Here is a 16,080-nt window from a genome sequence, read left to right as displayed (position 1 = left end):
GCTTAATGGTTTTTGTTACCTGATAAAAAGGTAAATGAGTAAAAACTAAAATGTATCTGATAAAGGGGACACAGAATGTTTAGATGTGTGATAAATACTCTAGAAGCGACATGTCAAACTCAAGACCTCTGAGCCACTTCTGGCCCAAAAATACATTTAGGAAAGAAATATTATTTTGTATTTCAACTACAAAAATATCCTGTCTGTCTTGATCTTCATTAAATGTTGAATGTTTTTGGCTCTCTACTTAGACTAAGTATTTAATTTTCCCCCCTGTCTATGATTGAGTTTGACACCACTGCTCTAGGACATCCTGATGAAAATAATGGCTTGGTCTGACCAGATGCAAAAAAAAAAAAAAAAGTTATGTTTTGGTTTAATTATCAATTGATCAATAAACGTTTGAAATTTTATAATCTTACCTTACTGTTGTTATTTTATTTGTCTACAATGTTTGCTACAATGGGAAGTAGCAATAATTTTGAAATGATTTCCTTTCTACCAGTTACAACTGGCAAAAATGATCTACCAGCTTGGACACCTGGGTTTGGAGGCTTAAAGCTATTGAGAACACATTGTATTTTTCATCAGGGCTGAAGAGACATGTAATGGCATAATATATGAGCATACTATAGGCATCAAATTGTGCTCATGAAAGTAATTAAATAAATAAATAACCGAGGACCAGAACTGGATATTAAATAAACATGTGCGAGAAGGCGATCATTTTGGACCCGCTGCATGAATGATTTTGGCTGCACACCGTATTCTCGCGAGATTTCAGAGTTTCTGTCTGGGTTAGCGCGCGAAGGGAGGGAGCAGCAGGGAAGTGACTAGTGCCAGGACAGGCACACGGGCGAGTCCTGAACTTCCCCGGAACAGTACGCAAACTGTTGGAGGAGCGCAGGGTTTCAGGACGTTCTGGAGCTGCCGGTTTCGTGGTGCAATTACGAGGTTGTACGTGGTAAACAGGTCACCGCGGCACGTCGCGTTCGACTGGGACCGTGCAACTTGTTTCCCCCCCAACTAAGCTCCATTTTCGGCTGCACGAAACCCGAGGCGGCTGCGGAGTTCAAGCAGAAGTTTGCGCTTGTCCGCGGGCTTCAGCTCTGCAGGAATGTCGCACACAGGAAGAGCCACGTTTTATCGACAGGAGGTGAATAAGACCGTTTGGGAAGTGCCGTTGCGCTATAAGAACCTCGCTCCAGTCGGCTCGGGTGCATACGGCTCTGTGTGGTAAATGTTTTGCTTTTTCATTTTTTACCCTGAAGATTGCTCCATTCATTCGGGCAGGCCTTCGTGTGTAGCTGCTTTGCTAGCTAACTTGGTTAGCAATCGAACAGACCTAAGCACGGCTTGGTGCTGGTGTATGCTAGAGTTTCAGTTTCTAAGAGCAGCTGAGGGAACAGAGGAGACGTCTCTCTGACCAGAAGGCTAGTTTGTTGATGACTTGTTTTGCAGTAATAACTAACAAACTAACTCCACAGTCTAACAGTCCACTTCTGCAGACATGCAGGTCTCTGTTACCATTTCACTTCCTTGTCTCATCTGGATGTGATCACCTGATCCCCTGTTGATTTCTGTGATTTCTACTAGGATTCATGCTTGCTGCTTTGCCCCAGGGTTACTTATGTTTAAGCAAATATTCAGCAGGGAAGACTGCGAGTCCATGCTTACACCTTGATCTAAACTTAGAATGCTGCAGGAACAGTTGTCCAGGAACCAAAGAAAATGCAGTTCTTGATCCTAAATGCCACTAGTTCCTCATATCAAAATTTTATTGGAGTCCAGATAGTCTGATAACAAGGTGTATACCAGGGTGGAGTGGTCAGACAATCTAGTTGTTTTTGTAGTAGAAAGGTTGTGCTGCATTATTGCTTATTTACACTGACCTCACTCTTTGTTTACTGACCAGGGTCTTTAATGAAAATGGGCATTGTGTTGTTTGAACACTACAACTCATTTGCTAGATAACTTCGCTCCCCAGGTAGACGGTGTGCATTATGTGTGCCAATAAAGAAGGTAAGGAGCTTATTGCTAGGCAACAGAGTCATCTGGGTTATATTTCATGGGCCTTTACATCACCTACCATTAACCTTATGTAACTGGATCTCCGAAGAACAGATAGGGTTGTGTCAGTGTAGATTTTTTATTTTGGTCTGAGAAATAAAATACTGACTTTGTGGTTTTGTTTATTAGAAACATTGTTTTAATGTTGAACTGAAGCTGGAGGGCTCGAAAAGTCCACACCATATCTGATGATATCGTTTTCATTTATTTATTGACACAGTTCTCTGTAGAAATAACACCGTCTAAAGCCAAAGAATTGTTATATGACTGTCACAATACTCAGACATTTGCATGTTGTACAGTATGTGTATCATGTATACAGTCAATCTATCCATCCACAGTACTGTGCATAACTTTTAGGCAATTGTGAAAAAAATATGTACATTGTGTAGGAATGTTTATTTAAAAAAAAAAAAAGTCTTAATTCAAATTTTATGGAAAAAAAACCCAAAACAAAATGAAAAGTAAATGAACAGAAATCCAACTCAAATCAATATACGGTGTGACTACCTTTTGGCTTTCATTTCTTACTTTTGCACACTTTTTGTGTACTTGCACAAAGTCAGGGATTTAGTAAGATCAGAGTCAGATACATGAATAGCCAATTATACTAAGCTGGTTTAATGATCATCAAACAGAAACCGCTGTGTAGGAGGCTTAAAACTGGGTGAGGAACAGCTAAACTTCGCTACTGAGGTGCAGTTGTGGAAGACCGTTTCATGCCACAGGTTATACAAGACACAAGGTAGCTATACTGCATCAGCAAGATCTCCCTCATACAATGGTTTTTAGGCAGACTGGGGTTTGAAGATTTGCTGTTCAAGCTATTTGAAAACGCACAAAGAAATGAGCAATATTGAAGCAGTGAATGGCCAAGGAAATTCAGCGGATGAAAGACACATCACACTTACTTCCCTTTTTTCATAGGAAGATATAGCAAAGAACTGGCAAAAAACAGTGTAACACCTATCTACAGTCTCGATAAGTCTGTCAAGAAATTGTCTTAATAGACCTCCGAAATGGAAACAAAACTAATTTACTCAACTATGCATAAAAAAAATTATTAACAGGGTTTGTTCAGGATTAACGATGTCTTCAATGCTGAGAAATACCATCCGTGAGGTGACTGATCAGCCCTAAACTTATTCTGCAGCAGGAAAACCCCAGACATATATAATCAGCGTAGAGAGGAACTAGGAGTCCTGGAAGTGATGGTTTGGCCCCCACAGAGCCCTGATCTAAACATCATCGAGTTTGTCTGGGGTTGCATAAAGAGAGGGAAGGATTTGAGGCAGCCCACAGCCACAGAAGAACTGTGGTTAGATCTCAAAGACTTTTGCAACAACCTATTTACCAAGTTTCCTCAAAAACTGTGTGCAAGTATACCTAGAAGAATTGATCAAAGAAATTTGATCCATTTTGTCAAGAAATGCACTATATTTGTAATAACTTTACATGTAGTCTTCCTGTACGTGGCTAGGATTGGCACCAGTGCGGTCTTTTGCTTTTGTCAACTCAAAGTTTGTCATGGCTTTGTCTTTTCCAGCTCAGCAGTTGATGAGAAGTCGGGTTTGAAGGTTGCTGTGAAAAAGCTTTCAAGGCCATTCCAGTCCATTATCCATGCCAAAAGAACCTACAGAGAATTGCGGTTGCTCAAGCACATGAAACATGAGAACGTAAGTGTGTGTGTTGCATCAGTGGTTCTCCGCACGTGTAACCTCGGAACTCTCGTGTCTATCATTTGAAGCTTTTCTGTCCATTATCATTCAAACATAAAATAAAAATTGACAGTTACAATGTTTTCAGGAGTTTACATTTCCTTCTATTTAGAATTAAAACTGCAGAGATCTGTAAAAGTGTAAAACTTCAATTAATAGATTTAAAAGGACACAGTGATGGAGTGTGTTGAAATATTTAAAACCCTCCATTTGCAAACCACTGTGCTAGATTTACCAAGCTAAAATCATTTTGTGCTTTTCCGCAACTTGTCTTGCTTTTTGTTCCCTTTTTTCTTTTCCTTCTCCTTTATCATGCCTAAATACTTTGAAAGGTTTTGAGATACAACTGCAGTTGCTGCTTTGGAAGGGAACAAATGGCCAATTTGAGCCATTTTATATTGTATTTTAAAATATTTTTAATGATCATAGAAACAAATTGTTTCCCATTTAATCTGTTATTCAGATGCTTCACTATTGGTGGATTTTGATGAACTTTAAGATCAGATGAGAAGTGAGCCTTTGCCACTTCCTGTTTTGCTTTATGGTGTTGTACGTGTGTAATCCTGACAAACTACATACAAGTTCTTCGTTGTTTTGTTTCTGATTTTTAAAAACAGACTGAATTTCAGCTTCACTCTTTGTTTAGAGTGTATTGTAGGTGTGGCCGTGATTTTGGATTAACTGTGCACACTCCTATCGAGCTGCATTCCTGACAGGAATTCCAGAAGTAATACTTGGCTGTTTTGCAGTGTGCACAGTGTGACTTCCTCAGTCATAAACTGATTTTGTGGGTCTGTGCATGTCAGTTATAAATACATTAACAGAGGGTGTGACGTATGCACAGACCACAAGAAGGAAACATTGATCATGGTTTAGCAACAACATAGAATGTAGAACATCTTGGGCACCTATTTCTTTGTTTCTTTTTTTTTTTTTTTTTTATTAAATAAATGTCATGTGTCTCAGAGAAGCATTTGTGTCTGGAATTACTTGCAGAGATAGAAACAACATTGACAGCCAAAATTTGGGAGAAAACAACTGGTGATGGTTCCTGCTGGAAGTGATTTCTTTATTAAACTACTGTGTTTGTTTCTTGTTTTGTAAAGTAATTTATTAAGTAAAATTACAGGCATCTATGCACAGCACCAAATGTCTATTTGACATGTGTCACCATCCTAATATGATTGGCATGAAAATGTTGGTAGGACAGTGTCCTTATAACTTGATCCGAGTGCAATCAATGGCATCTTATGCACTCATGCTGTGTGAATGCCGGCGTAAATAGAAGAAGGTTTTGCTCAAATTAATATTGCTATCGGGTAAATTATTGCTAAAAGTGTGAACATCTATGTCAGTGTGTGTAAATCTTATGCAGTGACTGTCTTGCATTATTGAATGTAGAAACTGGACAATAAAGTTAATCTTAATCGTGCGTTTTTTTTCAGGTAATAGGCTTGCTGGATGTTTTCACACCTGCCACCACACTGGAGGATTTCAGCGATGTGTAAGTGATGCTCCGATAATTGATTTTTTTAGCAGATGATAGATAGTAATGTCATGATAGACATTACATGGATGATTGCAAATGGTGATGTTTATGCAGATCAACTTTATTATACTGGCATAACATTTCATACCTGTAGAGCTTCACTATAAAGTGAAATACTATAAAATGTAATAAATTACATAATTTGTACGGAAGTGGGATTCATTTCTTTATTTTGCAAAGCTATGTCAATTAAAACCTGATATCACTGGAACAAAAACTTTGAGGTACATAAGTATTCTTTTGCTGTTTAAAATTGTAAGACACGAATGCGTTTTCGTATATTTATATAAAATCTATACATTGTCCTGATCTGAAAATCACCATATCAGTCATAACATTGAAACCACCTGCCTAGTATTGTGTAGGTCCTCTTTTGTGCCACCAAAACAGTTCTGACCCGTTAAGGAATGGACTCCTCAAGAACATGTGCTTTGGTATATGGCACTAAGACTTTTTCAGTAGATGCTTTGAGTCCTGAAGTAATTGAGGTGTGGCCTCCATTAATCTGACTTGTTTGTCTAGCAGGTCAAATAGATGTCATGGTCCTCAAACAATCCCTGAACATTTTTTTTGCAGTACAGCAGGGTGCATAATACCATGGAGGGGCGCACTTGGTTTATGTTTGGTTAGGGGTTACAGCACAACACTTACTAAAACATCACACTTCTTCTTTCCATAGTGCACCTGGGTTCCATTTTTTCCCCCAGCTTCCCCAGTCTTGAGAGCTAAATGCTCACTTGGGGCTTAACATAGGCCACCCTTTGAAAGGTCCTATTGTAATGAGATAATCATTGTTATATACGGTGTTACTGTAATGGCTGGTCTTTGTTGGTTTGTCTGTTGCATGTGTTACAATTTCACATAGCATTTGAAAATCTGGTTGGATTTGAAAACTGAATTTGGTTGTTGCTTAGTGATTTTGATTGCCACAGTACTAATCCAGATTAACATTTACAGTGAGGAGAAAATGATTAATTTGAATGCTTAAAGGCCTTAAAGTCTCAGTAGACAGGAGTTTATCGTCCTTGATTTATGATGGGGCATTATTATTATGACTCCAGACAAGCCCAGGCCAAAAGCATCAGATTTATTAAACTTTAGTATTGTGCAGATATGTTTTAAAAAATAAATAAATATATATGTTTACCACTTGTTTATTAATTTATACAATGGGGTAGCTCATTGATTTAAGATGTTTGACTTCTAATTGAAAGGTTGGAAATTAAAATCCCAGCACCACTAAGTTGCCACAGCCGGCCCTTTAGCAAATCCTTTAACCTTTAGTGGAATTAAATAAGTCGCTCTGGATAAGGGCATCTGCCAAATGCCTTAAATATAAATAAATTAATATATCTGTGTACACTTTATGGTCAAATGTTTGTGGACACCTAACTATCACACCCATATGATCTTTTTGAATGCCCTATTTTACATTGTTCACCCCTTTGTTTTTAAAATAATGTCTACTTCTCTGGGAAGGCTTTACACTAAATTCTGGAGTGTGTTTGTTGGGATTCTCTCATTTAGAAAGAGTATTTGTAAAGAGGCCATGGCTGCAGGTGGGTCAAGCCCTTTTAAAGGTCACTGAAGTTCTACCACTTAACTCTTGGCAAATCATGTCTTCATAAGCCTTTTTTGTGCACTGGGGCTTTGTCATGCTCAAACAGGATTGGGTGCTACAGCATACAAAGGCATCCTTTGCAATTATAAGCTTCTAACTTTGGCAACAATTTGGGGGAAGAATCTGTGTGATGGCTGGGTGTCCACGTACCATATGTTGTATTCCTAATATATCTTGTTATATATTGTGGTCGTATAGCCTTTTCTGGCTTTTCTGGCTAGAACCTGTGTGATGGCTGGGTGTCCACATACCATATGTTGTATTCCTAACATATCTTGTTATATATTGTGGTCGTATAGTCTTTTCTGGCTTTCAAATAGAACTATAGTTGAGTGGGTGTGATCGCACTACCTGGGCCAGTCAGCACCATACAATGTGGCTCTACCTGATTTTTGCATTGTAACATTTGACTGAATTCATACTCATTATCTAATTGTGTCAGTTCTCGTAAACAATATAGTTTTCCTCACATACTTGGATATTAAAACTAGAAGGTGCAGAACAGTGCTTTAGGGTTTTGAGGCAGACACACACAAGAAATGACCAGTTACAGGCATCTTTCTAGGGATGGCAGTTTAAGACCGAGCCAGGGTGTTACTACAGGACTACATGACTTCCTTTGGTTTCCGTTGCTGTCAAAAATATTGAATTATTAACAGACTCTATTCCCTTTTACCTTTTTTTTTTATTTATAATGGGAATTAGGACAATTTATAAAACTAAAATAACAATGACCATTCTTTTTATTACCACTGTTTTCATGGCCTAACCAATGTAAAGAGGGAGCTGTGAAGAAAGTGTGTGCACACATTGTGTGATAGGGATTTTTCTTTTTTGTGCATTTTCATCTCTGCTTTGTGCTCGTGTTGTTGTTGTTTTTTTTTTGTTGGTAGCTTTTTTTTTTTTTTTTTTTTTTTGGTTTGTTTATTGTTTCAGATATCGTGTGTGCAGAGGGTGTGGAAAATCTCTCTGTGGGCTGGAACAAAATTTATTTTAAGCCTTGCTGTGTAGTGCCAGCAAGTCTCTGTTTCATATAATGCCACTGACTCTGTGTGTGTGTGTCATCTGTTTGGGTGAATTATCTGTTAGGGGATTGTGCCAGTCTCTGTTAGCTCCAGCTCTGTGAACAACAGAACCAGAGTTGAGTTAATGGAAGGCAATTACTAAAGCAAGCATTTTATTCTCCACTGCACCATAATTAAGTCCTCGCAATGAAGGGTCTCCATGTGTGGGAGTAATGGCAGTAGACACGACAAAACCAGCTGCCGACTCATGCTTTTGGAACACTTTATTTATTCATTTTCGGTAATGGAACTATTGATTTCAAAGTGTTATTTGATGTGTCTTGTCTCAGGCATATTTTAGACAGCCTGGTGACTGGCAATTGTCTTGTTTAAACCTCTGTGAGTGCTCAGTAATCCTTGCCAAATGTCTGTCAAACATCTTACAGACTTTGATGTTATCTTATGTGTGGGCATTTGTATTTTGTTAGTGACTTGTCTGAAACCAGAGTATGACTCCATGCTATTCTCTGTTTGGCAGATACCTGGTGACTCACCTGATGGGTGCAGATTTAAACAACATAGTGAAATGTCAGAAGTTGACTGATGACCATGTGCAGTTCCTTATCTACCAGATCCTTCGAGGGCTCAAGGTAAAGCAATGTGCACAAGAGAGGTTATGAGAGTAAATAAATTCATGTTGAAAAACATGTTTCTCTCCTTTATTGTGTCTCATCACCTAAAATAAAGAATATTGTCATGTTTCTTTTGTCTTTTGTGTTCCAGTACATCCATTCAGCAGATATCATTCACAGAGTAAGTAGTTTTTTTATTTCCAGGCTACAGACATAGTGTGTTTCGCTATAGCTTGTAAGAGACTATTCGCTGTTTGTTTCTATGCGCTTTATAGAGACTTGCACCATGTGATTGATCAATTGTTTAAAATATTATGTGCAGTAATTTGTGGTTAGTATAACCAGCTGAATTGATTTGTTTTTAATGCATTCTTTTAACTTTATTCTCTATTTTAGGACCTGAAGCCTAGTAATTTGGCTGTAAATGAAGATTGTGAACTTAAGGTAAATCTGCTTTTATAACATTCTTATATCAAGCATCACGGCTAAGAATATTAAGCAGCATTAGTGTTTTGAATAAGCCTGAACGGATTTTGAGCTAAACTTGGTGTAGCACTTTTCTTGGTATGTTTCAGATAAGAAACTCTTTCCTTCCTGTGTCAAAGTGGTGTTTCCCTTTTAATACTGAAAAGCACTTGAGTATTCTTTTGGTCTTTCTCTCCTGCAGATCCTTGATTTTGGCCTGGCACGGCATACGGATGATGAAATGACAGGATATGTGGCCACCAGGTGGTACCGAGCTCCGGAAATCATGCTTAACTGGATGCACTACAACATGACAGGTGGTGAAATATTGTCTTACATGTGTAGTACAATTTCTCAGGCATATTAAGTTCTATGAGTATTATAAAAAATTACAGGATTGTATTCAACACGAACAAAACTACTCTAAAGCATGTTGCTGTATTATCAGAACTTACTTTGTATTTCAAACTGTCTTTATATTAGAAATGCATGACCATTTGCTTGATCTTGTCATTCAGCTGTCATTCAACTAACTCTTGAAATGAAAATTGTCTTATAAGGTTGGTTTATACTTCTTTGCTGAAGCATATTTGAAACACAGAGTTATGGGGTAGGCACAGCACACAGTGGTGCACCAACATACTAATGTCCAGTCAAATACAAATTGGTTGAGGTGGGAAGGTGTGTCTGGTTGAGCACCGGGGAAACCCGACAGATGTTGTGATGGGTTTCTATTAATATTGCCAAAATAAATCTTTAATCTGACTGCAGATTATAGTCTTAATCTGGAAGGTTGAGCTTTGGCCTTCAGTGCGAGTCCTAGGACAAAATGCATTCTTCCACATAGCTATAGTTTTATTGTTGTCGTTTTTGGTTCGACTGTCTGTTAATGCGTCCATCTGAAATTCCCTTTAGTTTTATCTCAATTGAGTTACTGTTTGAATTGCCCTGTTGTGCTCGCAAATATGCAGACAGATTTATACAAAAAAAAAACTGTGCAAATGTAACCCAGACAGAATTTTGTTACATGTTTCAGGTCAATCATTTATGTCAAATAAGCTTTATGATCTGATTAAAATAATGTTACGTAAGTGTAATGTTTTGCTGATGTGTTTTCGCCTGGCTTTATTTTTCCAGTGGATATTTGGTCTGTTGGCTGCATTATGGCTGAGCTGCTAACGGGGAGAACGCTATTCCCTGGCACCGACCGTATCCTTTAACCTTCAAAACACACGCAGCCAAACTCTGGAGCATTTGGCTTGTGCTTGTTTGAACTCGCATGCTCATATTTGTTTAAATATGAATATTTCTTAGTTGTAAGTCTTTCCTTAGGCTATTTTGCAGTCGCTATGTTGCAATACAATAGAAAGTGTTTTCTAATGCTGTTTTAGCCTCACTCTGTAGTTATTCACCGCAAGGAGTGCTAATATGAAATGTGATCCATACTTCTGAGAACGCACAGAGCAGACTTGCAAAGACTTTCTTGCCTCTCTTCTGGTTCTGCGACCCCATATTCTTTTCTCTTTCTTCGGTATCACTGTAATTATTAATGATGATCTTTCCCTTCCATTACAGCAACACTTTTTTTTTTTTTTTGAAGAGTGAACCAAACTTCACTTAGCTCAGTGGAAGGCTGAATACACCTGGGTGCTTTTTTTTTCTTTTCTTTTTTTTCTTTTTTTGCCCTGGGCAAGCTTTTGCTATTTTTACTGATTATGTCATGCATGGCTGTCTACAAATATAATTGTTTGAAATGTACATTTTTCAATATAGCAAAATAAAATTCTTATGTTATAAACATACACAATGAAAATTTAGCTAGGGTTTTTTTTTATTATTATTTTTATTTATTTATTTATTTTGAACACAGTACTAGGAATTATTTCTAATACAACATAATGGTCTATTTACTTCACAATTCCTTCACTAACTTTTTAAGGACATTTCCAGTATATTTGCTTGCTTTAATTTTTGCTCTGAGATCAACATTAAGCACAAATTGACATCTAGCAGCTCCATTATGCAGTCTGTCAAATCTTGTATGTGGAAATGCCAGTGATGACAGCTGCATGATCATGGCTGTGAAGGGTTGTGTGGCAGCAGTGTCTCTGCTTTGCCTCTGTTTTTCCTTTATGTTCCAATGTAGACATTGACCAGCTGAAACTTATAATGCTACTCGTTGGAACTCCAGGACCCGAGCTGTTAAAGAAAATGTCATCAGAATCTGTGAGTGAAATGTTTGAAGGATGCTACACTGTATGCTTTGCCACCTGAACCTAAATTTGGTGTGCTTCTAAAGGTGTACACTGATTGATTTTGGACTTCACCAATGAGAGGCCTTTTCCTGCAGCATGCTTTCACATTCTTGCATAATCTGTTGTATAGCCTCTAAACATAGCCTTCCATATTTTCCTAATTAGATTTACCTCATGGTATGTAATTATTGAGAAAAACATCTATCTTGTCCTATGTTTTTCCACATATGAAATTTATATACAGTATTTATGAATTGATTGTCCAAAACAAAAATTTTATTGCTTTATTTAATTTAATTAGATTTTATAATAATAGGGAAATGGAGAATGCTATGTACTGAGCACATTGTTTATCAATGCTTTACTAATTTCGAATATGTAAAGTGTTTTTTAAGTGGGTTGGTTGGCTTGGTTTGTGATTTGAATGAATGAAAAATTAACAAATCTTTGATCGTAGCTTTGCTGATGCCGACTCTTTTCTCTGGGAATAACTATAATGCACAGTTTCGAGTCAAGAGAGATGTTCTTCGCAGCATTGTGTCTCTGTGAGCATGTCAAACCTCTGTGTTGCTTTCTCTGTCTCTTCTCTTTCCTTTCTTCTCTTCTAAATAGGAGACAAACAAAAGCAGGTTTTTTGTAAAGTGTGTCTGCTATAAGCCCTTGACCTGGCTGTCATAGATATAAACCAGCTACAGCAGATAATGCGGCTGACAGGAACTCCCCCTTCCTCTCTAATAAGCAGGATGCCTAGCCATGAGGTGAGCTTTCTGTGGCCTCTGCCCCACGCACAATATCTTTAATAATTCATGTTTTTAGGTGCGCAGGCCTGCTCATGCTCGTGAGGTTATATTAGTTTATTTCATGCAGTAACTGCACTGGCAGTGGTTGTACAGGGGGGGGGGAACACTTCATATACATGCAATCTTTTGGCTATTTGTGAAAGCCAAAGGGCACTAGAAAGAGGGACACCAACTCATATCAATATTGGTTTACTTCTTATAGTGGTAATCCTGAAGTTGGCTCCAAAATCAGCCTTTGAATCTGAAACATAGCATGTGTTGTGGAGCATTTGTGTATTTGAGCATTTTTTTCCATGCTCTTTTGTTGTGACTGGGATAATTTGAAATCTGAGCTCTTTGCTGTGTATTAACTGATTTGTGTTGAAAATAGAAGCTGTGTATGTGTCGGCCCAAAGCCTAGTGCTGTGCTGCATACTAATAAGCAATTTTCCAAATCGCAACATGCATTTAAATGTATTAGGGAGAATAAAAATTTAAGCTACAGCTTTCTTTCATACATTTTGTCTGAGATCGTAACGTTAATTCAGTAGTCTTAAATAAATTGGATGCAAAACATGAGACAATTGTCAAGTGGACCCTGAAATGAGTTGTCTCAAGTCTTTTCTTTGCTTTTTCACCGCTGTTTGCAGATTCTCCTACATTTATTAAATAAAAAAACTTGTTTATTTAGAAAGTTTGACTGCAAGTATAAATAGCTTACACATGAACACAATTGTGTAAATTCAATGATAGGGACTCAATAATTTACCCTTAAATAACAGTTAACCCCTTTCTGTTTCTACAGGCCAGGAATTATATTCATTCCCTGCCACAGATGCCTAAAAGGAATTTTGCTGATGTATTTATTGGGGCCAATCCACTGGGTAAAAAAAGAAAACAGTTACCTGTCTTTACTAGCGATTGTGGAGTTCTGGTCCTATTAACTTAAATATGTATTATAAATCCCATGGGATGCAAAATATACAACAATATTTAAGTGTTCTATGAAATAAGAATTTACTATGCACAGTTTTGGACTTAGATGCTTAATCAAGTGTGTTTCATTCTTTTAAGAAGAATTTTTTGAAATTGTGACTCTAAAATTCATGTAAATGGTGTAATGATGCATCGCTTATTCTTTTATTGGCAAATATTGAACAAATTTATTGCTCTGTGTACCTCAAAGCACAAACTTTTCATGTGCATATTTTACTTGCACATGAAATACAGGCAAATATTTTGTCATTGCGCTACTCTGGTTGCTAACTGAAGTCCCTGTATTGTCTCAGCCGTGGACCTCCTCGAGAAAATGCTGGTCTTGGATACAGACAAGCGAATAACCGCAGCTGAAGCTCTGGCTCATTCATACTTTGCCCAGTATCATGACCCAGATGATGAACCAGAGGCAGAGCCCTATGACCAGAGCTTTGAGAGTCGGGAATTAGAGATTGACGAGTGGAAACGTGAGTTGTGAATGTAGATTGCAGTGATTTACCTGAGGGTGTGGGGGGGGATTGCAACATAAGATCTGAAACAGCATCTGTTTCTAAATGTAAATGGGCACATTTTTGTTTTGTTTTTCTTTAACCAGGGCCCTTGTGTATCAACAGCACGTATGCCTTAATCTGCTGAAAGCTTTGCATGCATGCCAAGTTACACAAAATGCATGAACAAAACAAATGTTTGATGTAGGTGTAAATTTATGCAAAGTGCCTAGCGGGGGATTAAAAAAGCTGCAGTGAACTTGAAATTGAATCACACTGAATGAAAGTAATTGTCATAAACGAACAATGGCATTAAAAGTCTAGCAGTCAGTGCGTTGATGTTTATTTGGAAGATTCTGCACATTAGGCCATTTAGATTGAGTGTGCTGTTTGGCTAAAAGTTTAGATTGGCTTAGAGCAAATCAAATCTTAGAGCTGAGACATGAATTTTAGTGAGGAATGAGGTGCATGTCCATGACCTTTCAGTCATATTTCAGAGAGCAACTAAGGATATGAACACTTTCATAATGCTCAATTTTTAAAGTAAATTTTTTTTTTTTATATTCCTACATTTATCCTCTTCACTTATTACCAGTTTGCAACATATACATTTTAAACACAATATCCACAAAATCACTTATGCCAGTAGGTTTACTATTGCATGAAAAGTTTTTTTTTCTTTTTAAGATTTAATATAGTACACAAAAATGTCTCTGCATCAGGAAAAGTCTTTCTTAGTTCTCAGTAGCACATGCAAAAAAAAAAAAATCACTCAAACTGTGGCAACATTAATGTTTATAAATTTTTAAACAGCTCAAATCTGTTATGCCTAAGCAACAGGTTACATTTGTATCTACCTAATGTTTATGTGGGCCCAGGTTTCCATAATATTGCATTGTGTGTGTAACTGGTTGCTAAGAATACTTTTGCATTGTCTGCCATAACTCTTCGTTCTTTATCCCTGCACAGGTTTGACCTATGAGGAGGTCATCAGCTTCAAGCCTCTTGCCTTTGATGTGGATGAAATGGAATCATGAGAATCGTAAAGGACGGGAAATTCAGCAGTCTTTCAACTTTGTTAGCACTGTTATGTTCTGTAATGCAGTTCTCTAAACAGACCGACAGTATGATTATTAAGTGCCTGACACTTTATTTTCTTTGTTCTAGTATTTTTCCAAAATGTTTTGTGTGTATGTGTGTATATATGTATGTATATACACACACACACACACACACACACACACACACACACGTATGTATGTATGTATATGTATGTGTGTGTGCGTGTGCGTATATGTATATATAAAATATAAAATGGCATCTACTGATTTAGGGAGCAAAACACATTATGGCAGAAAAAAGGGACACATTTCATGGGAGTTCAAAGTTAAGTAGAGTTCCTAAGTTCAACCCCAAAGTAGAGTCTCTTTTTATTTTGTGCTAAACCCTTACCATGTTTCCATGCATTTGTCAGGCAAATGTACAGACATGAGGACATTTTTAAGCTTACACACTTGCAAAAAAACATTTTGCCTAGCTTTATGCTTGCTATACTTTATCACAACCTGGCTGCTTCAGTAATTTTTCTTTGTTTAATGATAGTGTTCCTATTGCTATTTATAGTGTTATTACCTAAATAGAATACTCCTGCCACCACTCCTGTCTTATTTGACATTTCTTGAATATTTTTGCTGAGAATAAAACTAGCTGGATATGTCATTGACTGATGGTTTTAATAAGAAAAAGGTTAAATTTTTAAATATAAAATATTTAAATTTTATTCTCTGCCAGTAGGATTATATTTTAGAACAAGGTACAGAAATCTCTAACATGTAACTACCCTCTCATGTTTTGTTTAACAGTGCATTGATTGTATGTGCATTACCTTGCAGTTAGAAGTGTTGCTAGAGATATTTTGCAATCAACTTAAGACCCCTGTTATTATTTTTTTCAAGAAAAAAGAAAAAGAAAAAATTTGAATATATGCCATTTAGTTTTGACTTTGAGAAACTAGAGTAACCTTTAATTGGAAAACTTAATTGGCACCAGTGACAAGTTTATTCTTGCAATCTTTTTCACCTTCTGTATGTTTTATGAAGTGTTTGCCCTTCTGACCTGTCACTGTGTGCAAGTCTGTAAGACAGAAATGGAGAGAATGTGACTGCATGATGTGAATGGGGGTTTTCCTTTTGTGTTTTTGAGCTGTTATATAAGAAATTATTAAATGAATGTCAATATTGTACCAGTGTGAGATATTTATATACAATGCAGAGGTGATATTAACTGGAGTGACTGCTTGTGTCTGCTGTATTTCCTACACCAGGCTGTAGAGAATATAATCAAATAAGCATTGTTTATTAAATAAAATAAAGGCAGATATTTTTCACAGATGTGGTGTGTAATTTATCAAGCATAACCAAAACATGTATACTGAAAAAAGATGGTATTGTTTAATAGTTGCTTTTAGAGATATAGTTCTTTAACAGTTATCCCAAAGGTAGGT

General features: G+C 37.1%; 1 protein-coding gene across 2 annotated transcripts; it reads left to right on the top strand.

Annotated features, from left to right (window-relative positions):
• The first annotated feature begins 786 nt into the window (after window positions 1-786).
• On the top strand, window positions 787-15,965 carry mapk14a (mitogen-activated protein kinase 14a). 2 transcript variants are annotated; one of them, XM_083553945.1, is made up of 12 exons: window positions 787-1,236; window positions 3,617-3,746; window positions 5,234-5,292; window positions 8,501-8,612; window positions 8,746-8,775; window positions 8,991-9,038; window positions 9,262-9,376; window positions 10,197-10,268; window positions 11,993-12,072; window positions 12,899-12,977; window positions 13,383-13,556; window positions 14,547-15,965. In XM_083553945.1, the coding sequence occupies exons 1-12, from the start codon at window positions 1,118-1,120 to the stop codon at window positions 14,612-14,614; spliced, it is 1,086 nt and encodes a 361-aa protein (XP_083410071.1). In that variant the 5' UTR covers window positions 787-1,117; the 3' UTR covers window positions 14,615-15,965. The 2 variants fall into 2 exon arrangements, with proteins under 2 accessions (XP_083410071.1, XP_083410070.1); XM_083553944.1 differs by lacking the exon at window positions 11,993-12,072 and adding an exon at window positions 11,206-11,285 and having other exon boundaries at window positions 791-1,236.
• Window positions 15,966-16,080: the final 115 nt, after the last annotated feature.

This window comes from Silurus aristotelis, assembly GCF_946808225.1.
Source record: "Silurus aristotelis genome assembly, chromosome: 11".
In the NCBI taxonomy this organism is placed as follows: domain Eukaryota; kingdom Metazoa; phylum Chordata; class Actinopteri; order Siluriformes; family Siluridae; genus Silurus; species Silurus aristotelis.
The sequence above is the reverse complement of the archived record's forward strand: the minus strand, read 5'-3'. Positions and strand labels throughout refer to the sequence as shown.